Below are 21,251 nucleotides of genomic sequence, written 5' to 3'. Positions count from 1 at the left end.
GCCCCTGGGGACTCATTCCCTGGGCATCCCCAGTGCCTGCCGTGGCGGGGGCTGTTTTGGGGTGAGAGCTGGTCCCCGGGGAGCGCTGAGCCCCGGCACAGGGAGGGGGAGCAGGGTCCCACGCTTCACCCGCCTCTGTTAGCAATCGGGAACAATAGTCCTCCCGCAAACAGAAGCTGCATCGTGATAACCCGGGAGGTCTGAGGCATCCGGAGAGGCAGGAAGGAGCCCAGCAGAAGGAAATATTAAATACAGCAATATAAACACGGCGGCGGGAGCAAGCTCCACCCCGGCGCGGCCCCGTTGAAAGGGGCTGTCGCGGGGTGGGGTGCGCAGAGCATCGGTGGGATGGAGAAGAGCAGCTACGCCATGGCCAAGTTTGGTCTGGAAGCCAAGGAAGCGATGCCCAAGCGGGACTGTGGTTTTTATGTGAAGTATATCTTTCTCTTCACCTCCCTCATCCAATTCCTCATCATCCTGGGGCTGGTGCTGTTCATGGTGTACGGCAACGCGCAGGCGGGCACCGACACGCACCTTCGGCTGCTGGAGGAGCAGCTGCAGGATCGCTACAACAAGATCATCACCCTCAGCGGGAGGAACATGAACCTGACACGCACCCTCAACGCCACCCTCAAGGAGAAGCAAGGGCTGCAGGTCCTCGCCCAGAAGGTGCAACGGGACCTGGATAAGTGCAATAGCACCCAGGGTACCAACCCCATCCCCAAGGTGAGCCCCCCGCCCTTCCCCGGGGAAGGAAGGAAAAGCCCCCCGGGAACTGGGGGCAGCAGCCCACCCATGGGTGCTGGGGGCTGTGGGGAGCTGGGACCTTGCTTCAGCCCCGCAAGCTTCAGCAGGGATGGATGGGGGGGGGGGGGGCAGAGCCTGCTGGCCACGCTGACATGCCCCCCCAGCCCTGGGGGGGCTCTCAGCCCTGGCATTCCAGAGGCAGCCACTGGCCGAGGGGGTTCCATTCTCACAGCCCCCCTCCTCATCCTCCTCAACCCCCTGCCTTCACCAGCCCCCAGCGCTCTCACCACCGCCTGGGGGGAATGAGGCGATGCCGGCGGGGGGGGGCCCTTGCGGGACGCTCTGACTCCCCCTCCTCTTCCTCCCCTTACCTCAGCTGCAGGAGATGATGAAGATCATCTTCTACCAGAAGATAAAGCTGGACGAGTGCCACATGACCATCAGCGTCATCAATGCCAGCTGCAGTGGTAAGGGACCCCCCCCCGGGCTGTCCCCCCACCCTGGGCATCCCCCTCCCAGCCCCCTGGGGACCCCCAGCACCCCTTGGGGACCCACCGCAGGCTGTACAGGGGGTCTGCCCCCTCCCCGGGCCAGGCAGGGGTGTCACCCCATGATACAGGGTGGGAGTTAGTGTTGGTGGGGGGAAACCATGCACCCCAACCCTGTGCCTCCCCCCCCTCCAGCCGAGAAGGCGCTGCTGCGGAACCAGCTGGACCAGACAGCCCTGGCCAAGAAGGAGCTGGAGGAAAACTGCCGCAAAGCAGGTGCCACGCTGACCAAAGCCACCCAGGAGCAGGAGAGCTGCCAGCGGGACCTGCTCAACACCAGGATCGCCTGCGAGCCCATCAAATCCAACCTGGACCTGCTGAAGCACGAGTGCAGATCCTTGAGGTCCGACATGAACTACTACTTCCAGCGCATCAAGGGCTTGGCCGCCCCATACAGCTGCAGCGACATCAACGAGCAGGTCACCAGGTTGACGCAGCAGATGGAGGGGCTTTTCCTCTGGCAGCAGGAACGGGAGACCAAATACATGGGGAAAAGCGTCTGTGACATGAACATGCTCCAATGTCGCATCAACTGCTCCAGGGAGAAGCAGGACTTGGACAAGCGGCTGCAGGACGCTGAGAAACAGGTCAAGGGCAACCAGGAGGAAAAGAAGAAGCTGCTGGTGGAGAAGGAGCAGCTCAGCAAGGAGCTGGAGGAGAAGAGCAAAGCCGCCGCGCAGGCTGGGTACTTCAAGGACCAGCTCAACATCTGCATGGGCTCCAAGGTGAGGGAGCTGCCGGGGCATGGGGACATCCCTGGGCACCCTCCGTGGCCGTGCCGGGAGCACACGAGGCTGGGTACATATCTTTTTCTTTTGCATGCGCCCTTCTGCAAACGCACCTCGGCACGGGCGTTTTCTTTTGCGCGTGCACTTTCTTTTGCGCGTGCACTTTTGCACACGCATACTTTCTTTTGCAAACACACTTCTGCACGGCTGCGAGTACACCCCAGGCACGGACAAGCCGCTGCAGCACCCTCGGGCCCCTTTTGCCCAGAGGTGCGGTGCCGCGGGGGCCAGCGGTGCCGGCACTGACCACCACCGTCCGCTCTCCTCCGCAGATGGACACCTTCTTCGACATCACGGGCTCACGGGTGCTGGGCAGCAGCGGGCGGCCGGGACCCTTTGCCAGCACCGGGTCCTACGCAGATGCTCTGAGGAACCAGGGCATCTTCGGGAATATGGGTGAGTCCTGGGGAGGGGGGTGGGGGGACTCGCTGGGAGCCACTGTCCCCCCCCACACCGGTGCCCAGCCCAGCTCAGGGCCCGCTCCTCCGTCCCACCAGGCAAAATCAACGTGGAGGAGATCCAGCGGACGGTGCAGAAGATCATGGAGCAGTACACGTCCACCCTGAAGAACGCCAGGTGAGGGGGGCCAGCGCGGGAGCCTGCGGGCTTTGGGGGGGGGGGGCTGAAGGCGGCTGGGGGCACTGGGGGCCTGATCCTGCCCTCTCCGCAGCGGCTAACGGCCGAGCGGCGTACAGAAAACGGCGGCGAGGGGCTCGAGGACAAGCCCAGGAGGTGCTTCCCACGGCATGGATGGCAAAACCCGACCGGGAGCGAGTGGCCGGCGCCACTGCCATCCTCCCCCCGCCCCCGGGGGGGCCACCAGCATGGCAGGAGCCAGGGCCACCCTCCCCTGTCCCCTTCCCCGAGCCCCCACGTACGTCCTCTCCCATACGCTCGCCTCCCCCGCGCATGTACCTGTATGCTTGGAGACGGGGCGGTCGGCAGCTGTAAATAGAGCCGGCCCTGAGCACCGACACAGCTCACCGCATGTGTGTCTAAATGCCTATGGGGGGGATGCAGAGGCCACGGCCGGGATGGGGAGCGGGAACATCCCGTCCCGGCTTCACGCGCCCCTCCGGGGCGGGAAGCGTGCGAGGCCGAGCGAGCGGGAAGCCCTTGGCCGCCGAACCCTGGCAGCCGCATCCTGCCACCGAGGCCCCTCCGCATGCCGGGACATGGGGCCGGGGTGCAGCGGCGGGCACAGGACGCGCCGAGTGAGGTGATTAATCACCAGCTGCCGCTTGCTGATTTATAGCCGTGCTTCCCACTCCTTCCTGTTGAAAGAGCTTTTCCTGCCTGCCGGGCTGCCCGCACGCCATCCCCTGCCAGCACCCCATCGGCGGCACATAGTGCTCCAGGGACATCCCCGTCCCCATCCCCATCCAGCGCCCCCAGATCTCACGTGGGTCCCCCCAAGTCCCATTCGGGTCCCCCAGGCTGCATCCCTCCCGGGATACAGGCAGCCACATGCTCCTGCCACCCTCCACTGCCGGAGGACGGGAATGCCACCCGGTCTCTGCCCAGCCCCTGGAAGAGCACGGTGCCGGTGTGGGATGGGGGGTGACAGAGGGACTCCCCCGCTGTCCCAGCTGCCCCCACGCAGCCTGGCTGTGGGACCGGGGAGACCCGCTCGCTGCCAGAGGATTTCCTGGAGCTCCGCTATAAATAATCTCGGAGCACCAGGCGCTTCCAGAGCCTGGGAGAACCAACTGGGGGGCGGTGGGGGGGGCAGGGAGCGGTCCCTGGGGAGCCCCCACCTTTGGGGTTGCAGTGCCCAAAGCTGCCAAGTGGGTGCAAGAGCCGGGGGGAATCCCATGGCTCCCCAGACTGGGGCTGTGCCCAAGGGGTCCCAAGACCCCCACCGGGGCCGGGGGTGCACTCGGGGTGCCAGGACGGACCCACCAGGATGCTGAGCCCCACATCCCCCACGCCACGGCATGGGAAGGGATGCCCCAGGGGGGAAGCCCGGGGTGGCTTTTCCCTTCCAGACACTCCAGTTCCTTGTTTGTCCTCCTGGCCAGGAAACGGGGCCTCTCCCAGTGTTTTTTTCCATGCCTGGGGCTCGGGACACGCTCCCCCCCCCCGCGGCCAGGAAAACACTGCAGCCCGGCACAGGGACGCCGAGCCCCGCAGCACCGGGGACCAGGGAGGGGGAAGGACGCCAGAGCCGCCGAAGGCACCACGGTTTAATACCAGGACGGAGCCAAAAGCTCCCCTGCTCGCAGTCCTCTCAACGCCGGTGGCACCGCAGCCGGGGGACCCCCCCCGCCCCGTCGCTGCGCCCCTCACTTGCCAACGCAGAAGTCCCTGAAGATGATGTCGAGGACATCCTCGGCGCCCACGTGGCCGGTGATCCGGCCCAGATGCCGCCGCGCCAACCGCAGCTGCTCGGCCGCCAGCCCCAGGTCCTGCCGGCGTTCCCGGCCGTAACGCGCCAGCGCCGTCACGCAGTCGCCCAAGTGGAGGCTGTGCCGGCTCTGCGTCAGGCTGGGAGAGCCTGCCAGGGGGTCTCCGCACCTGGGGGCCGGGGAGGAGGGAGAAACCAGCCTGGAGCACCCCTCCGAGCCGGGACGGGGCGGCCGACGTCCCCGCGCCTTCTCCGTGCCCCCGCACACTCACAGCCGCGCCAGCTGCCGCGCCAGCAGCTCCAGGAGGTGGTCGAGCCCCTCGCCCGTCTTGCAGGAGAGGAGGGCGGCGGGGGGCAGGGGGTCTCCCTGGGTGCAGGCGTCGCGTAGGGTCCCCCCGCCCCCCTGCAGCAGGTCGGCCTTGTTGAGCACCAGGATGCAGGGGGGGGGCAGTGGGGGGCAGCAGGGACCCCAGGGCAGCCCCCAGCCCGGCCGGCTCGGCGGGCACCGCCGCGGCGTCCAGCACGGCCAGCACCAGGTCTGCTTGCCGCAGCCTGAGGGGGAGGGAGGGCGGCAGGGTAGGGCAAGGGGCCGCATCCTGCCACCTCCCAGTCATCCCAGCCCCTGCGGTGGGGGGGTACCCCCAGCCCGTCCTCCCCCAGCCTCACCGGTCTCGTGCGCGGCTGACCCCCTCCTGCTCGACGGGGTCGGTGGCATCGCGGAGCCCGGCCGTGTCGCTCAGCACCAAGGGGTAACCGCCGACGTTCAGCGCCACCTCCACCACGTCCCGCGTCGTCCCCGCCACCGGCGACACGATGGCTGCCGGACGCTGGCCTGGGGGGGAAGCAACACGACACAGGGCTCAGGGGACGATGCCAGGGACCCCCCCTGCCCTCTTGGCATCGGGGACGGTGGCTGCCGTCCCCGGGGAGGGGGAACCTCGTCCAGGCTGCGCGCGGCCCCCCTGCGCCCCACTCACACAGCAGGTTGAGCAGGCTGCTCTTGCCCACGTTGGGGGGGCCGGCGATGACGGCGTGAACCCCACCGCGGAGCAGCTCCCCGCGGCGCCCGTCCCGCAGGTGGGCACCGACCTCCCGCTCCAGCTCCCGCACGGTGGCATCCACTGCGGGGAGAGAGCCGGGGGGGGACGTGGTGGTGGTGGGGGGACAGGAGGGACAGGGTGTCCGACTCCCACCCCCGACCCTGCCAGCCCTCACCTTGGGACAAGACCTCTTCCTCCACGTTGTCATCTTCACTGAAGTCGATGTAGGCTTCAAGGTGGGCAAGAGCCTGGGCGGTGCGGGGGGTCGGTGGGGACAGCCCAGCCCCATGTCCCCAAGCCACCGGGCACCAGCGGAGGAACCGAGGCGGCCGGATCCGAGCCCACACCCCGACGCCCTTACCCGGGTGAGGGTCTCGCTCCAGCGCTGGTAGAGCCGTCCCAGCTCGCCCTCCATCTGCCGCAGCGCCTGCCGCCGCTGGGCCTCCGTCTCTGCCCGGATCAGGTCCCCCAGCCCCTCGGCCGCCGTCAGGTCCAGCTTCCCGCGGCGGAAGGCTCGGCGCGTGAACTCCCCGGGCTCGGCGGGACGCAACCCGGGCAAGCGCCCTGCCAGCCGCGGGGTGAGCCCCTTTCCCTGAGCTGGGGGTGCCCTCCGGTAGGACCCCGGGGAGCAGGAGCGAAGGGGGAGGCGGGGGGGGGGGGAGAGGGATGGGGGGAGCCTCACCCAGCGCCCGCAGCACCCCGCTCACCACCGCCGGCCCGCCGTGCACGTGCAGCTCGGCGCAGTCCTCCCCGGTGAAGCTCTGGGGACCTGCAGAGCCGGGGGCACGGCGTGGGATGGGCACCGGCTGATCCCACCGCCGCGAGCTGCCCCCCCGGCCGGATCCGGCGTACCCCATCCCTTCCCCTCCCGTGGCAGCATGCATGCCTCTGACCCCCAGGGGTTTTTGGGGGGGGGCTCGGTAGAGACCCCCTGCTAGCAGCTGTACTGCAGCTATATACTATCGGTGCACGGGGGCCAGCGTCGACCCAGGACCATCCCCACCGGCATCCGCACTCAGCCGGCTTCACGGTGCCGGGGAAGCCGAGAGGGGCTGTGCCGGGCACCGAGCCCCCCACCGGGCACCGAGCCACGATGTCACCCCTACCTGCGAACCAGACGACGAGGCCGCGGTCCAGGGGCTCGGCGGTGGCGGGGTCTCGGATGCGTCGCAGGGCCAGGACGCGGGGTGGGGGCAGCTCGGGGCGCCCGGTGAGGCTCTGCAGGGCCCCGCGGCTGCCCGGTCCGCTGGTACGGATAACGGCCACCCCACAGCGCCCGTGTCCCGAGGAGAGGGCGAAGATGGTGTCCCCCCCCGCCGCGGTGCACAGGCGCTGCGCCCACCTGCGAGGGGGCAGGCAGCCCGGAGAAGGGGTGCCGGGGTCCCCTCTCCACACCCCCCAGATGGGCCAGAGAGGGTGCAGGGATTTGCAACCCCCCATTTACCCCCCGGGACCCCTCCCCCTGCACCCCACAGACCCAAGGGGGCTCCCACTGGGCTCTGGGGTGCAGACCCCTCCTGCCTATGCCCCCCCCCACCTCAAGGGCCAGGGGTGCAGCCCTTCTTTCTACACTCCCCCACCCCAGCTTGCACCCCTCCCCGCGCACCCCACCAGGCCCAGGGCGGGCAGGCAGGGTGCAGGGGTGCACCCCTCTCCCCCCGCAGCCCCCCCTTCTCCCCCCGCAGCCCCCCCCCCGCGGGCAGGCAGGGTGCAGGGGTGCACCTCTCTCCCCCCGCAGCCCCCCCCCCCCGCATCTCCCCCCCCACTCCTGAAAGTGCAGCCCCCCCCTCCCTGCACACCCCCTCCCCATGCGCACCCCCCTCCCCTCTGGGGTGCATCCCCACCCCACACACCCCCAAAAGCATCAGGGTGCACCCCCCTTTCCCTCTGCACCCCCCCCCCCCCCCCAAAATAAGGGTGCAGCCCCTCCCCAAGCGCTCCCCCTCCCCGTGCACCGCGGCTACCCCACGGTACCTCCACCCCCAGGCGCACCCCGTCCCGTGGACCCCCTCCCCAGAGCCCGGGGCACCCCCACCCCGGGGTACCCCCACCCCTGGGTGCTCCCACCTGCGTCCCGCCGCGCTCAGCGCCCTCCGCAGCGCCATGAGCCCCCGGCGGCCTCAGCGTAGGCGCCTCGCCCCGCCCACCCTCGCGCGTCGATTGGCCAGCGCTCCGACGGGGGGCGGGCTTCATGGGGGAGATCCCGTTTCTGATTGGTCAGTGCCCCAGGAGGGACGTCGCGGCGCTTGAAGCTGGGTAGGAGCCGAGCGCTTCCGCCCGGCTCGATCGTGGGGGTCCATGTGCCCGTCCCCGTGTCCCCCCCCCGGGCTCCCTCCCTATCCCCCCCCCCCCCCCGCGGGGTTCCCCCAGGTATTGCGGTGCAACCCTGCGGGTGCGGGGCCGGGCGGGAGCCGGACACCCGCGACCCCCGGCTGTACCCTAAAAATAACACCCAGCACCGCAGGACCCTGAGCTGGGGGGTCCCCGTGTCCGGGGCGGGGGGGGGCAGCACCCGTGTCCCCCCATGGCAGAGCCCACCCCTGCCCCGTCCCTGTCTTATCATCCCCTCTGCACCCACTGGTGTCCCCGTCCCGCGGGGGTGGGGGTTCCCTTGCCCCCCCCCTCCCGACACAGGCTGTCCATGAGCATTTGGGATTTTTGGGGTCCCCCGCTCACCCTGGGGGGGGTCCCCCTGCGCTGGGCACCCCCACACCCCGAGGTGACTTAGCCCCGGCTCCGCACCCACCCAAACCAGAGCTGCTCTTCCCCCAGGGAACCCCCACCACATCCCGGGGGTCTCACCCCCCCAGCAGGGGCCAGGGCTGACCCCTGACCTGCGGCCCGGGGGTTCTCACAAGCTGCCCCCCCCCCCCCCCGTGTGCACCGGGAGGGGCCCGCAGCCGCCCGCGGCCTCCCTGCTCCGTGAACCATAGAAATTTTCCCCGAGCAGCATCACGGCGCGGTACCCACTCCCCATCCTGCCCCCCCAAACCCCCTCCATCCTGCCCCCCCCATCCCTGCCCGGGGCTGGGGGTCCCCATCCCTGTCCCCATCCCACCCCCTCCTGCTCAGGGCCCAAGGCTTTCGGGGGGACACACACAAGCCAGCTGATGCACAGGAGTTGGGGTATGAGCAGGCAGGACAATGGGGTCCCCCCTGCTCTGGGGGGTCTCCCCCCACGGCCCCCAAAATCTCGGCTCCGTATGCAGTGGGTTGGGGTCGGCTGAGAGCCTGGGGAGGGCTGCGGGTCGCTGCGGTGGTGGCGGGGGGGGGGACATGGGGGGTGGCCATGCAGACAAAGGCGCCGGAGCAGGGAGGAGCGAGCAGCAGCATGGCCGGGATGCTGGCAGGGATGCAGGCAGGGATGCAGGCAGGGATGCTGGAATCCCTGGGATGCTGGACACCCCTCAATGCTGCCTCCTCTGCTAATTCCCTGCGGACACCCCCAAACCCGCTGCCCGCCCCCATGCTCTGTGGGTCAGGGATAAGGGACGGGAACCCAGAGGAGGGGCTGCAGCAGGGAACGGCCCCAGCTCTGGGGCTGGGGGGGGTCTCCCCGGGGGGTTTTGGGGTGCTGGGGTGCACGCACCCCACGCGCACAGCCCTGCACCCCCCTGCAAGGCCCCGGGGTCAGCCCCTGGGTGACCAGGCCAGCCCGGACCCCCTCCCCGCCCTAGGGTGCAGAAGCTTTTCCTTGTGCCCCCCCCTCACCCCCCAGCTCTGAGCGGCTCAGCCTTCTCCTCCCCACCCAGCAGCTGGACCCGACCCACGGGGGTCCCAGGAGGGTCTCATGGGGGTTCAGGCTCTGCCGGGGCGGGGGGGGGGGAGCACCCCACCCGTGCCCAGCCAAGGCAGGGACAGTGGCCAGGCCTGGCCTGGGAGATGTGCCAGCCTGTGTGTGTCCCCCCGTCCCCCCCCCCAAGCTGCCGAAGCAGAGATGCCAGCGGAGGGGACGGCTCCTTGTGGCACCGTTCATCGCTGGCACCCAGCCCCTGCCCCAAAATAGCCGCGGGCGTGCGCGGAGCTGGGGGGGGGGGCTGGGGGGGGGCCGAAAGGGACCTGGCACCAGGGTACCCCCTCATCCCCACCCCAATGTGCGCTGCGCCCCAAGACCCTCCGGTCCTGGGGCGGGGGGGGGCTGGATGGGGCTGTCTTCCCCCCCCGAGTGAGGGGGGCCGGGCTGGAGGGGGGGGGCGCAAAGGAGGGCTCCCAAAAGGTCAGGGAGGCAGCGTGCAGCCCCGGTCGGGTTACCGGCCTGCCCCCCCCCACTCCAAAAAAACACACACACACCCCCCCCCCGGCCCGCCCCAGGCGCTCCAGGGAACAGCCTGACCCGCGGGGCTGGGCGTCGTGCCGGGGCCGGGGGGGGGGGACACGGAGGGGGAAGACACACGGGGGATGGAGGGGGGGATGCGGGGGACATGGGGCAGCCCCGGGGGGGGGGGGGGGGGTTAGGGGGCAGCTCTGGGGGCAGGCAGGGTAGAGGGGGCTTGGGGATACAGGGGGCAGCCCCGGGGGGGGGGGGGCAGATTCGGGGGGGACGTGGGGCAGCCCCGGGGAGGGGGGGGGATGCTGGTGACACCCAGCCCCGCGGGGGCAAGATGCTCCGTGCCCCCCCCCCCCCCACGGGGGGGGGGGGTGAGCCCCCGCCCCCCCCCCCCGCTCCCCGCAGGACCACCCCACGGGGCGCGGCCGGACACGCGTGGCCGGTGCGACCGGCGCTGGGGAGACGGCGGCCAACCAGACAATTAAAGGGGCCGGGAGCGCGGCGCTCCGCTCCGCCGCCTTTGTCCCTCCTCCCGCCCGGCGGCGGCGGCGGCGGCGGCGGCACCGGCCCCGGTCCCGGCCCCGGTCCCGGTCCCGGTCCCGGCCCCGAGCCCGGAGCCCCGGCGGCCCCATGCACCGATCCCCGCCGCCGAGCCGCCGCGGAGCTCCGCACCATGCCCGAGCCGCCGGTAACAGCGCAGGACGGCGACCGGCCCCGGCGGGTCCCGGTTGGAGAGGAAAGAACGGAACCGGCGGCTCCCACCGGCGTCCTGGGTAAGGTGGCACCGGGCGGGAGCGGTCCCCGCCGCCGGGGGGGGGGGTCGGGTCGGGGCTGCGGGCGGCGGCTGCTGGGGGGGGGGGGTAGGTGGGGGGGGCAGCTCCCTGCGGCTCGATGCGGATGTCGGCGGGATGCGGCTCCCCGGGGACGGGGTGGGGGGGCCGTGCCCCCGGGGGGGGGATCTGAGCACACACATACACACCCCCCCCGGAGGGCTCCGTGCACCCCCCAGGGTAGCTCCGTGCCCTCCCTGCACCCCCCCGGGGGTCCCATCCCTGCACCCCCAGCGGGGTATGTGGTCCTCCAGGGGATCGGGGCTGTGCCTGCCCCCCCCGGGACTGGTCCGTGCTCCCCCCCCCAGGATGGGGTCCAGGCACAGGTCTGTGTCCCAGAGGATGTAGCAGTGACCTCCCCAGCACCAGGTCCACGCACCCCCCCGTGTCACCTCCGGGCCATGCAGCCCCCAAGAAAGGTCCGTTTGCCCCCCCAGGACAGGCCCATGCCCCCCCCCCCCAGACCGGCTGCCTGCCCCCCCAGGACAGAGCTGGGCAGCGGGTGCAGGACAGAAGCTTTGTGTTGGGGTCCCCAAACTGGGGTTGGGGTCCCCCCACTGTGGCCCCGGGGGCAGGTGACGTCCCCATGGCCACGGCCGTGGCCGGGTTGGGGTCCCCAGGACAAGGCAGCGCAGGCAGGGCCTGCTGCCCGCCGTGCGGCCGAGCAGGACTCCTGCCTGCGGGAGGGTGACCCACTTTGTGTCCCCCCCGGGACGCGGCCGCCCGTGGCAGGCGGCATCGCCGCTCCCCCGAATGCCTCCTTCCCCGGCGGCCGCGGGCTCCGCTCGGCGGCGGGGCAGCGGCGTGCCTGTCCCCGGCACGCTGCAGCTCCCGTGACCTTATCCCGGAGAGCCAAGGTGAGCGGCACGGCCTCGGCGTGCCGGGGGAGCGGGTGGCCGCGGGGACGAGCGGGGAAGGGGGGGACGTAAGGGCTCGGGCGTGGGCTGGGATGCTGCCGGGTTCCATCCCGGCGCTCCACCGGCGGACCCCTCGTGCAGGTTTGGTGATGGCACCGGGTGCCGGGAGGGGGCTGGGGGCTGCTTTTGCTGGCAGCGGGGCGAGAAGGACCCTGTGGCCGGAGCGGGGTGAAGGCAGGATCCGGCCCCCCCCGTGCCCAGCCAAGGTTGGGGGGGCAGGAGCGGCGCTGGGGACCCCTCTGCGGCTCAGCCACGTCTTTTCCCGTGACCTTGGGTAGGAAAAATCCTCCTGCACCCGGAGCCGAGGCCTCGGGGTGGGCGCCCACCCAGCATTGCCCCGGTTTGCACGCTGGCACACACGCGTGTGCAGGCTTCGCCGGCTGCCTCCGCCGCTGCCCGGTCGTGCCCGCCGGCTGGGCCCCCGCGGTGCCCCCACCCCGCTGCCCGCGCTGCCGGCTGGGTTACACCGCTCCCGGCAGGGTGTAAATAATTCAGGGTGGGTGAGCTCACCCCGCCGGTGTCGGCGAGCTGCCCGGCGAGCGCGGCCGAGTCACCGCCGCCAGCACCGCGCACCCGCCCCGGCAGCACTGGGCCCGAGGTGCGGGACGTGCCTTGGGGTGCAGGATGGGTCCCGCTTCGGGGGCGGCTGGCTGGCAGCCTGGCGCCGTCCCCGGCTTTCGCCCACGGTGCCAGGACAGGGCGGCCTTTCAGAGCCCCGGCGCCGCGGCCCCTTGGTGACGGCGGCTCGGGCGATGAGTTTGTCGGGTCTCAGCCTGGCTGGTGGCGGGGCCCTGCTCTGCTCCCCCAGCCCAGGGGGGTCTGGGGGTGCCCGGAGCCGGGGTGCATCCCCTGGGATGAGCTGCCGGAGCAGGTTTGGCGTTTCCTGTTTTTCGGGGCTGGCAGGTCTGGTTGTGAGGTGTGAGCAGTGTTTCCGGAGCCCCGGGACCTTCCCAGCCCTGGGGCAGCCGGAGAGGCCATGACGTCCCCCCCGGGGAATCGGTCCACCCACCCCATCCTGGCTCTGCCGCCCTGGCTTAGGAGGGGAAACTGAGGCAGGGAGGTGGCTGGGCGCACTGCCGGTGTGGGGCAGGGAGAAAAGGGGTCCCGTGGGGGCACCCACTCCAGCACCATCAGGGAGCCTCATCCTGCCCTCCCTGCCAGCTCCGGGCAGCATTTTGGGATGCACCTTGTCCCCATCCACCCCGGGAGGCACGATGGGGACGCTGGGCACGGCGGACAGCGTGTCCCCGCGGCGTGAGCACCCTGCAGCAGGACGGGGGCCGTGTCCCTGCACCGGCTCCCGCTTTGGGGGGATGAGGGGACCCTGGGGACCGTCCCCATCCCGCCTCGCCGCGGCAGTACGGGGCCTCCCCGGGTTTCCATGGAGACCGGCTGCTTTTTCGCTCTCCCCATTTTTCCTGCGGTTTCCCATCTCCCGGAGCCGCGGCCCTGCCGGATCCCGGCCCCGCCGAGGGGCTGCGGGCAGAGGTGAGGGGTTTGGGGGGGGCTGCAGGGGGGCACCCCTGGGCATCCTGCGGCAGCCAGCACCCCGGGGATGCCAGGACACGCTGCCAGCTCCTCCCCGGCAGCTGTCGGGGCCTTTTTGGGCACCCTGAGCTGCCGGAGGAGAAACGTGAGCCAGGGCCAGCGTCACCAGGAGCGGGGCCGTGACCTGCTGCCATGGCCACTGTTGGGGACAGCCACCGCCGGGAACGTGCCGGGGTTCCCCGCACCCATCCCGTGCGCCGGCAGCTGAGTCGTCGGTGCTTCGGGGTCCGGTTCCCAGGGCTGTGGGTGGGGGGGGGGTGCTCCATGGGGTCCCACGGCTGCTCACCCCCTCCCTCCCGCCGTCTCCCCGGCAGATAAGCTCTTCGGGAAGCGGCTGCTCCAGGCTGGGCGCTACATCATGTCCCACAAGGCCTGGATGAAGACGGTGCCCACGGAGAACTGCGATGTGCTCATGACTTTCCCGGGTAGGGAGATGCCCGGGGTACCCGGGGTGGGGGCCAGGGCTGACGGCGCCGGTGTGGAGCACCGGGATGGCGGCACGGAGCTGCAGTGGGGATGGGGGATGTGGGGAGGGATGGGGACCGAGATGGGCTGTGCTGGGAGACGTGGACCGCGCTGACCGGTGCCGTCCAGACACCACCGACGACCACACGCTGCTCTGGCTCCTGAACCACATCCGCCTCGGCATCCCCGAGCTCATCGTCCAGGTCCGGCACCACAAGCATACCCGCGTCTACGCCTTCTTCGTCACCGCCACCTATGAGAGGTAGGGTCCTGGCTGCATCCCCAGTCCCCGTCGTGTCCCCCGCTGTGTCCCCAGCTGTGTCCCCTCTCCCTGCAGTTTGCTGCGTGGGGCCGATGAGATCGGGCTGCGAAAGCCGGTGAAAGCCGAATTCGGCGGAGGCATGCGGAGCTTCTCCTGTGAGGAGGATTACATCTACGAGAACATTGAGAATGAGCTTTACTTCTTCACCTCTCAGGTGGGATGCGGGGGGACGAGGGACATGGGGCGGGGATGCGGGGATGCGGGGATGTGGGCGTGCAGGGCAGGGACATGGGGCAGGGAAGGCAGGTCCTCTCCCCCTCCCCAGGTGAAGAAGGGGATCAGGGAGCCCCAGCCCAGCTGGGGATCAGTCCAGCCATCCCCCAAACTGGAGACAAGGCGGATCTGGGGAGGGAACAGGACGGTGGCAGGGGCTGGGGACGCAGGTGTGGCAGGAGAGGGGCCGGGGACCGGGCAGTGGGACCATTGCCCGGGTCTCAACCCCACTGCGGTGCCGCAGGAACGGCAAAACATCATCAGGTACTGGCTGGAGAACCTGCGCGCCAAGCAGGGCGAGTCGCTGCACAACATCCACTTCCTCGAGGGGCAGCCCATCAGTGAGTACGGCGCGGCACGGCGCGGCACGGCACAGCACGGCACCGCCACCCCACTGCCCCATCCTGCGCCCATGCCGTGCCATGGTGGCCCTGGAGGACATAAGCCCGGCGAGGGTCCCCTGTCACCGCGTGTCCCCATCCCCGGGGCTGTGTGCCGGGCAGGGTGGTGGGCGCGTGGTGGCTGTGCCGTGCTGTGGCCGGGCAGTGCCGCGGATGGGCACAGAGCCCCCGACGTGCCACGGTCACCCTAAATCCGTCCTCCCCATTGTCCCTGCTCCAAACCCCGCCACACCAGGGCCATTTGGGGACACCCGTGGGGGGGGGCCGGGGCAGGCTGGCAGCGTCCCCGCAGCCCGTCCCTCACCCCGTGCCCCGCGGTGCAGTCCCGGAGCTGGCAGCCCGCGGCGTCATCCAGCAGGTCTTCCCGCTGCACGAGCAGAGGATCCTCAAGCGGCTCATGAAGACATGGGTGCAGGCGGTTTGCGAGGCCCAGCCGCTCGGTAAGGTGTTGAGGGGGTGGCATGGGGGGGGGGTCTGGGAGGTCCCAGCCCCGCTTACGCCACCGTCGGCCCCCGCAGATGAGATCTGCGACTACTTTGGGGTGAAAATCGCCATGTACTTCGCCTGGCTGGGCTTCTACACCTCGGCCATGGTGTACCCCGCCGTCTTCGGCTCCATCCTCTACACCTTCACCGAGAGCGACCAGGTGAGAGGGGTGGGGAAATGGGGTAAATCCCTGCATTTGGGGGCCATGGGCGGAGGTTGTCCATCCCTCTTTGCTTTGGGCTTTCCCTGTGATGCTTTAATACTGCAATTGCTGAGCTGGGAGGCACCCAAGCCCACCGTGTTGGGGCTGGAGCAGCACCGTGCGGCTCCCCAGGGCTGCGGGGGGGGTGTCAGGGACAGGAGGGGACCGACCCCGGTGCAGTTGGTGCCATCCGTCCTGCAGACCAGCCAGGACATCTGCTGCGTGGTCTTCGCCATCTTCAACGTCATCTGGGCCACCCTCTTCCTCGAGGAGTGGAAACGCCGCGGGGCCGAGTTCGCCTACAAGTGGGGGACGCTGGACACCCCGGCCGAGTCCATCGAGGAGCCCCGGCCCCAGTTCAGGGTAAGCCCTGGCAGGGTGGGTTCCCATGCCTGGGGGGGGGTCCCTGGGGCTGGGGTGCAGCTGAGCCCCTCCCTGACCCTGACGAGCCACCCGCGGGGGTCTGTGCTGGGTCCCACCAGTGCTGGGGTCACGGAGGGATCCTGTGGGGACGGTCACACGCTGCCATGTCCCACACCACCCCCACCCCCCACCCCTGTTAGGGCATTAAGAGAATCAGCCCCGTGACCAGCGCGGAGGAGTTTTACTACCCACCATGGAAGCGCTTGCTCTTCCAGTGCCTGGTCAGCCTCCCCGTCTGCCTCGCCTGCCTCTCCCTCGTCTTCCTCCTCATGCTGGGCTGCTTCCAGCTCCAGGTGGGTCCTCATCCTGCCCGCGCCGGGCTGCCAGCCCCCTCCGTGCTGACCCTGACCCCGTCCCCGTCCCCGCAGGAGTTTGTGCTGAGCATCCAGGAGCTGCCCCGGATCATCCGTTTCCTCCCCAAAATCGTCCTGGCCGTCATCGTCACCGCCTGCGACGAGGTTTACAAGAAGATTGCGTATTGGTTGAATGACATGGGTGCGTGGGGGTGGCACCCGGAGGTGCTCCCGGCAGGGCTGGGTGCTGGGACCCCCCGAGCCCCATCCTGAACCCCCCTCCTCTGCTTTGCAGAAAACTACCGCCTGCAGAGTGCCTACGAGAAACACCTCATCATCAAAATCGTCCTGGTGAGAAGGGGCCGGGTGGCCCCAGGAGGGGACAGAGGGGACCGGGGGGGTCCCGGCGGCCACCCCGCGCTCACCCGCCTCTCTCCCGCAGTTTCAGTTTGTAAATTCATACCTGAGTCTTTTCTACATCGGTTTCTACCTCAAAGACATGGAGCGGCTGAAGGAGGTAAGGGGCCGTGCCCGGGGGCGGCGGGGCCGGCCTGAGCCCCCCCCTGGCATCGCCCGGACAGACAGACGGATGTCCTCCACCCAATCCTGCCACCGTCCCCCCCGCGCCTTCCCGGGGAGCCGGTGTCCCCGCATGCCCCCGCCACGGTCCCTGGCTGCTGTGCTCCCGGCCGGAGGCTGCGCCGGGTCCCCAGCTCCTGCTCCTGCTCACGGTCTCTCTCTGTCTGTCTGTCTGTCTGTTCTTCTGTCCCTTCCACAGCTCCTGCTCATCTTCTCTCTCTCCCAAAGCCTCGTGCGTCAGCTCAAAGACGCTCTCCTTCCCTCCATCCTCCTCCACCTCCACCTCTCTCTCATCTTCTTTAAGGGCCTCCTGGGCTTTTGCTGGAGACTGGGAGTATCCAAAGTAGGAGCGGGGAGGGGGGGGGGCCGGGCATCTCCCCGCACCCCACCCCTTGCACCCCACCCCAGGACCCCCGCTGCCCCCGGGAGGGACACGGGTGTCCCCAGCCCCGGCTCTGCTCCGGCTGGCGGTGGCACATGCGACTCCAGTGCCGCTGAGGTCCCGTCCCATCACTTGTCACCAATGGGAGGGGGGGGGTCACAGGAGGCGGCGGGGGGGAGAAACCAGGCTCGGGTGTCCTGCTCCACCAGCACGGCCACGGGGAGGAGCAGGGACCCCGCGGGGGGCAGGTGATGGGGATGCAGGGACACACAACACCCCCCCCCCCCCGCCCCAGGTGCTGTCCCCCCTCCCCGGGTGACAGCGTGCACCCCGTGTCCCCGCGCAGATGCTGGCCACGCTGCTCATCACCCGCCAGTTCCTGCAGAACGTCAGGGAGGTGTCGCAGCCCCACTTGTACCGCCGGCTGCGCCGGGGGGACCTCAACCTCTGCAGCCTCCGCCAGCTCGCCCACGCCGTCCTCCATCTGCTCGCCCCCCACCGCCACCCCCCAGCCCCCCCCGAGGGGTCACGGGGGGAGAAAAAGTGTCTGAACGGGGGCTGTGGGGTGCCGGAGGAAGAGGAGGAGGAGGAAGAGCGGCGCGAGTCGGATTCGGAGGAGGAGAGCGCCCTGGATTGCGGGTTGAAGCTGAAGAAGGTGAGCTTCATTGAGAAGGCGGAGCGGCGCGGCGGGGAGCCCGGGGGCCCCGAGGACGAGAGCTTTCTTGAGGAGGGCAGCCCCACCATGGTGGAGAAGGGCATGGACCCCGCGTCCGTCTTCGAGCTGTGCGAGGATGAGGAGGAGGCCGAAGGTCCCCCCGGTAGCCCGGTCAAGGCGGCGGAGCCGGCGGTGGTCCCACGGGCCGGCCGGAGGAGGCGGGCGGCTGAGAGTCGGGAGGAGGAGGATGGTGAGGAGGAAGGGCGGAGGCGCAACCGGGCGTCGTGGATTGACCCGCCGGAGGAGGACTACTCCACGCAGCTGACGCAGGCGGAGGTGGAAAGCTGCATGAAGAAGTACGAGGTGAGCGGCCCCAGGAGGGCACGGCCCCGGTGGGGTGCAGTGTAGCCCCCACCAGCCCCATTGCAACATGTTCTTCCTCCTCCTCTTCCTCCCCAGGACACCTTCCAGGACTACCAGGAGATGTTCATCCAGTTCGGCTACGTGGTGCTCTTCTCCTCCGCCTTTCCCCTGGCTGCCATGTGCGCCCTGGTGAACAACATCATCGAGATCCGGAGCGACGCCTTCAAGCTGTGCACGGGGCTCCAGCGTCCCTTCGGCCAGCGGGTCGAGAGCATCGGGCAGTGGCAGGTGGGTTGGGGGTGGCGGGGGGGGCCCGGTGGGGCACGCGGCTGGCCAGGGGACTCATCCCCGGCACCATCGCTCTTGCAGAAGGTGATGGAGGCCATGGGCGTCCTGGCCATCGTGGTCAACTGCTACCTGATCGCCCAGTGCGGGCAGCTCCAGCGCCTCTTCCCCTGGCTCAGCCCCGAGGGAGCCATCATCTCCGTGGTGGTGCTGGAGGTACGGCGCTCGCGCCCGGGGCTTGCACCCGCTGCCCGCTCCACGGTTATCTGTTATTGTAGGGTCTCCTGGTACGTGACAAGGCGTTGCCTTGGCTCAGACAGCCAAGGGCTGCCGCAGACCTTCCCCTCCGGGGATGGGGTCCCAGCCCTAAACCCTCCCCTGCAACCCCAGGCACCTCCCTGCAGGTTGTGGGTGCTGCCAGGCACTGCAATGGGGCCCAGAACCCCCCAGGCTTTTATTGTAGGGTCTCTCTGGCCCCCCATCCCTTGCAGGGTGCATTTTGGGAGGGGACAGCGGTGCCCACGGGGCTGGGGTGGGGATGCTCAGCCGGACCCACGTTCCCCCCGCAGCACTTCGCCCTGTTCCTGAAGTACATCATCCAAGTGGCCATCCCCGACATCCCTGCCTGGGTGGCCGAGGAGATGGCCAAGCTGGAGTACCAGCGCCGCGAGGCCTTTAAGGTAGGTGATGCCGGGGCGGGACCCTCCTTGGGGCCGAGCACGGAGCTGGGACCCCCCATCCCTGGGGCGGGTGGGCTTCGCAGGGTGTCCCCAAGGTGTCCCCAGGGCTGACGTGTTCCCCCTTGACAGAAGCACGAGCGGCAGGCGCAGCACCACTTCCAGCAGCAGCAGCGGCGCAAGCGGGAGGAGGAGGAGAGGCAGCGGCACGCCGAGTACCAGGCCCGCAAGGAACGTGAGTCCAGCCGCGACGAGGCCAAGCCCGAGGCCGCCGGGCAGGACCCGGCCCACGAGAAGAGCCAGAGCAAAGGGAAGGGCTCCGGGGGCACCTCGCACGGCTCCGACAAGCCCAAGCGACCCAGCTCCCTCCTGGCCACTAACAACGTGATGAAGCTGAAGCAGATCATCCCTTTGCAGGGCAAATTCCTCTCCGGGGGGACCGGGGCTGGCAGCACGGCCACTGCCAGGTCCCCCCAGTCCCCCACCGGCAGTGAGAACAAACTCCCTGGCTTCCTCAGCTTCAAGTTCCTGAAATCCCCCGAGACTAAGCGGGACGCGGGGACTGAGAAGGTCCAGTCGCCCACCAAGCCATTCAATCCCGGCAAGCTCTTCAACTTCGGCAAGTCCGAAGGGGCCGGGGGCAACGGCACCGCAGCCACCGCCTCCCCCCAGCCCCGGCCCGGCCCCTCGGCGGACACGGGCGAGCGGCTGGTCCCCAGCAAGTCCCATCTCAACGGGGTGCCGGAGGAGGGGGGCCGAGAGGAGCCGGAGAGCCGGGCGGAGGAGGAGAGCGGGGGCTATAAACTCTAACCGGACCTTTTGGGGGAGCGGGAGCGAGCGGGGCTGCCCGCTCCCCTCTTCGGGCAGCCGTGGACATCGTCACCCTCTCGCCTCCCCTCGCCGTCCCTTGCTGCAGGGAGCACAGGGCTGGGCTGAGCCCACCGGGTGCCAGCACTGGCCCCTCGCTCTGCACCGTCCCCCCTCTGCCGCGTCCCCTCGTGTCCCTCCAGCCCCTCCGCTGGGACCCGCTGCCGCCCTGGCCCCAGCTCCGGCAGGGATCCGGCCGCATCCTGCACCAAGGACACCTGAGCAAAGCGCCGTCGGTCTGGCCGCAGCTTCGGACAGAGCATCCCGACAGGTTTCCCTCCTGTGCTCCTCCGCACGCTCACGGGTGGGAGATGCCCCGGTCTGGCTCCGCGCCGTGAGCCCGGGGTCCCGGCTGCCAGCACCGCACTCACCACCCTGAGGAGTTGGCACAGGGAGATGCCGCGGTCCGGCCTGAGGAGACGCGGGAGCTCGGTGCTGCCAGATCCACCAGGACCAGGCCGCCAGGCTCAGCCCCGCGTCTCTGATCATGGAGGGACGAGACTGCGGCGCTCGCAGGAGCAGTGGCGAGAGGAGCCCGATTCACCCGTGCCTACAGCCCCCGCCATCATACAGCCATCGCCCAGGGTCCCGCCGGCACTGGGGCCGTGCCCTGCTCCGTCCCGCTCCCGGCAGCCTCTGCGTGGATTCCTTCCCAGCACCGGGACATTTTCCTGCCCAAAGCCTGGACAGCCGGGAGGGAGGGGGGTGAGCGGCAAGCTCCAGCCACCTGGATTCCCATGCATGGGCAGCATTTCTTGCACTAAAACTGAAACAAAACCCAACGCAAGCGACTCTCTCCCCTTCTTCGTCTGACGGCTCGAGGCAGCGGAGGCGAGAGCTGGCACCGGTGCCGTGGTTGGCAGAGCCCGGCCAGGTGTGGGCAGCAGCCCCAGCGACTGCAACGCGAGCCGGGACAGTCCCTTCCCCTCTCCACTTTCTTATTTCGTGGAATTATTTTGCAATAAGACACTCGCAGACGGAGATCGTGCCGGAGCCCGGGAGAAGGAGCAGGGCTGGGTGGGGGGGAAACACAAGGTCTCCGCAAGGGCAGGGTGGGGGGTGGGAGCAGCTTCGCTTCTGCCGGGGTGAAGGTTTTGCCATCGCTGGGTCTAGTCTTAGTGCTTTAACAGCCGCCGTCCTCGCTCTGGCTGTGCGGGGAGGGGGCTGCAACACAGCTGCTCCTCGCTTTTCAGTGGCTCTGCTCGGTGCTGCTTCGCTTTAGGGGCCAGGACAGGGTGGTGGTACCCCAACACGGTGCCCACAGGTGACCTGGCTGGGGACATCCAGCCCTGCCAGCTCCCTCCTGTCCCTCACCACCAGCTCCGCTCTCTGCCCACCAGCCACCAACCATTTCCAAAGCAAGCAGGGGAGAGGCGGGGGGCTGCCGGGAGCCGGGGGGACGCCTGGGTGGCCGCCCCATCACTGTGCCTGGTCCAGGCCCGGGCGGTCACGCGGGGTCTGTGCACCCCTCTCTCCCCAAGGCCTGGGCTGTAGAAAACGTCAGGTTGTATTTTTTCCCCCGTCTCTTCCCACACATCATGTAAGTTTTTTTTTGGTTTTCGAATCAAGCCATTTTATACAGCAATAAGGGCAGGAGAGAGCAAAG

At 69.6% G+C, this 21,251-nt stretch overlaps 3 protein-coding genes across 5 annotated transcripts; 2 read left to right on the top strand and 1 right to left on the bottom strand.

Moving 5' to 3' along the window:
* Positions 1-88: 88 nt before the first annotated feature.
* Positions 89-3,057, top strand: LOC115349458 (plasmalemma vesicle associated protein). Its single transcript, XM_030033797.2, has 6 exons — positions 89-726; positions 1,124-1,214; positions 1,431-2,020; positions 2,356-2,479; positions 2,581-2,659; positions 2,754-3,057. The coding sequence occupies exons 1-6, from the start codon at positions 349-351 to the stop codon at positions 2,758-2,760; spliced, it is 1,269 nt and encodes a 422-aa protein (XP_029889657.1). The 5' UTR covers positions 89-348; the 3' UTR covers positions 2,761-3,057.
* A 1,192-nt stretch (positions 3,058-4,249) lies between these two features.
* On the bottom strand, positions 4,250-7,642 carry GTPBP3 (GTP binding protein 3, mitochondrial). The gene is given in 10 exon segments (XM_030033796.1): positions 4,250-4,600; positions 4,703-4,867; positions 4,869-4,982; positions 5,097-5,262; positions 5,408-5,551; positions 5,646-5,718; positions 5,832-6,034; positions 6,153-6,239; positions 6,577-6,812; positions 7,538-7,642. Coding segments are annotated over 10 exon segments (1,458 nt in total). The 5' UTR covers positions 7,576-7,642; the 3' UTR covers positions 4,250-4,368.
* Positions 7,643-10,167: 2,525 nt separating this feature from the next.
* Positions 10,168-20,427, top strand: ANO8 (anoctamin 8). 3 transcript variants are annotated; one of them, XM_041127765.1, is made up of 18 exons: positions 10,168-10,510; positions 13,347-13,457; positions 13,627-13,759; positions 13,835-13,973; positions 14,277-14,373; positions 14,757-14,873; positions 14,952-15,079; positions 15,302-15,484; positions 15,685-15,837; positions 15,913-16,039; positions 16,133-16,188; positions 16,280-16,354; positions 16,616-16,759; positions 17,145-17,816; positions 17,913-18,104; positions 18,186-18,317; positions 18,671-18,781; positions 18,911-20,427. In XM_041127765.1, exons 1-18 carry the CDS (start codon positions 10,411-10,413, stop codon positions 19,586-19,588), a joined length of 3,348 nt encoding a protein of 1,115 aa, XP_040983699.1. In that variant the 5' UTR covers positions 10,168-10,410; the 3' UTR covers positions 19,589-20,427. The 3 variants fall into 3 exon arrangements, with proteins under 3 accessions (XP_040983699.1, XP_029888279.1, XP_029888278.1); XM_030032418.2 differs by having other exon boundaries at positions 10,169-10,510; positions 15,323-15,484; XM_030032419.2 differs by lacking the exon at positions 16,616-16,759 and having other exon boundaries at positions 15,323-15,484.
* Positions 20,428-21,251: the final 824 nt, after the last annotated feature.

Source organism: Aquila chrysaetos, chromosome 12, assembly GCF_900496995.4.
Source record: "Aquila chrysaetos chrysaetos chromosome 12, bAquChr1.4, whole genome shotgun sequence".
Classification (NCBI taxonomy): Eukaryota; Metazoa; Chordata; class Aves; order Accipitriformes; family Accipitridae; genus Aquila; species Aquila chrysaetos.
This window is presented reverse-complemented; position numbering and strand designations above follow the sequence as displayed.

What these genes read in the sequence shown, in the direction of transcription:
- LOC115349458 (XM_030033797.2), top strand. Translation starts at nt 349, where the DNA reads ATGGAGAAGAGCAGCTACGCCATGGCCAAGTTTGGTCTGGAAGCCAAG. An exon ending in CATCAATGCCAGCTGCAGTG is followed by an intron (nt 1,215 to 1,430) that starts GTAAGGGACCCC and finishes CCCCCCCTCCAG; the next exon opens with CCGAGAAGGCGCTGCTGCGG. An exon ending in ACATCTGCATGGGCTCCAAG is followed by an intron (nt 2,021 to 2,355) that starts GTGAGGGAGCTG and finishes TCTCCTCCGCAG; the next exon opens with ATGGACACCTTCTTCGACAT.
- ANO8 (XM_041127765.1), top strand. Translation starts at nt 10,411, where the DNA reads ATGCCCGAGCCGCCGGTAACAGCGCAGGACGGCGACCGGCCCCGGCGG. An exon ending in TGTGCTCATGACTTTCCCGG is followed by an intron (nt 13,458 to 13,626) that starts GTAGGGAGATGC and finishes GGTGCCGTCCAG; the next exon opens with ACACCACCGACGACCACACG. An exon ending in GTCACCGCCACCTATGAGAG is followed by an intron (nt 13,760 to 13,834) that starts GTAGGGTCCTGG and finishes CTCTCCCTGCAG; the next exon opens with TTTGCTGCGTGGGGCCGATG.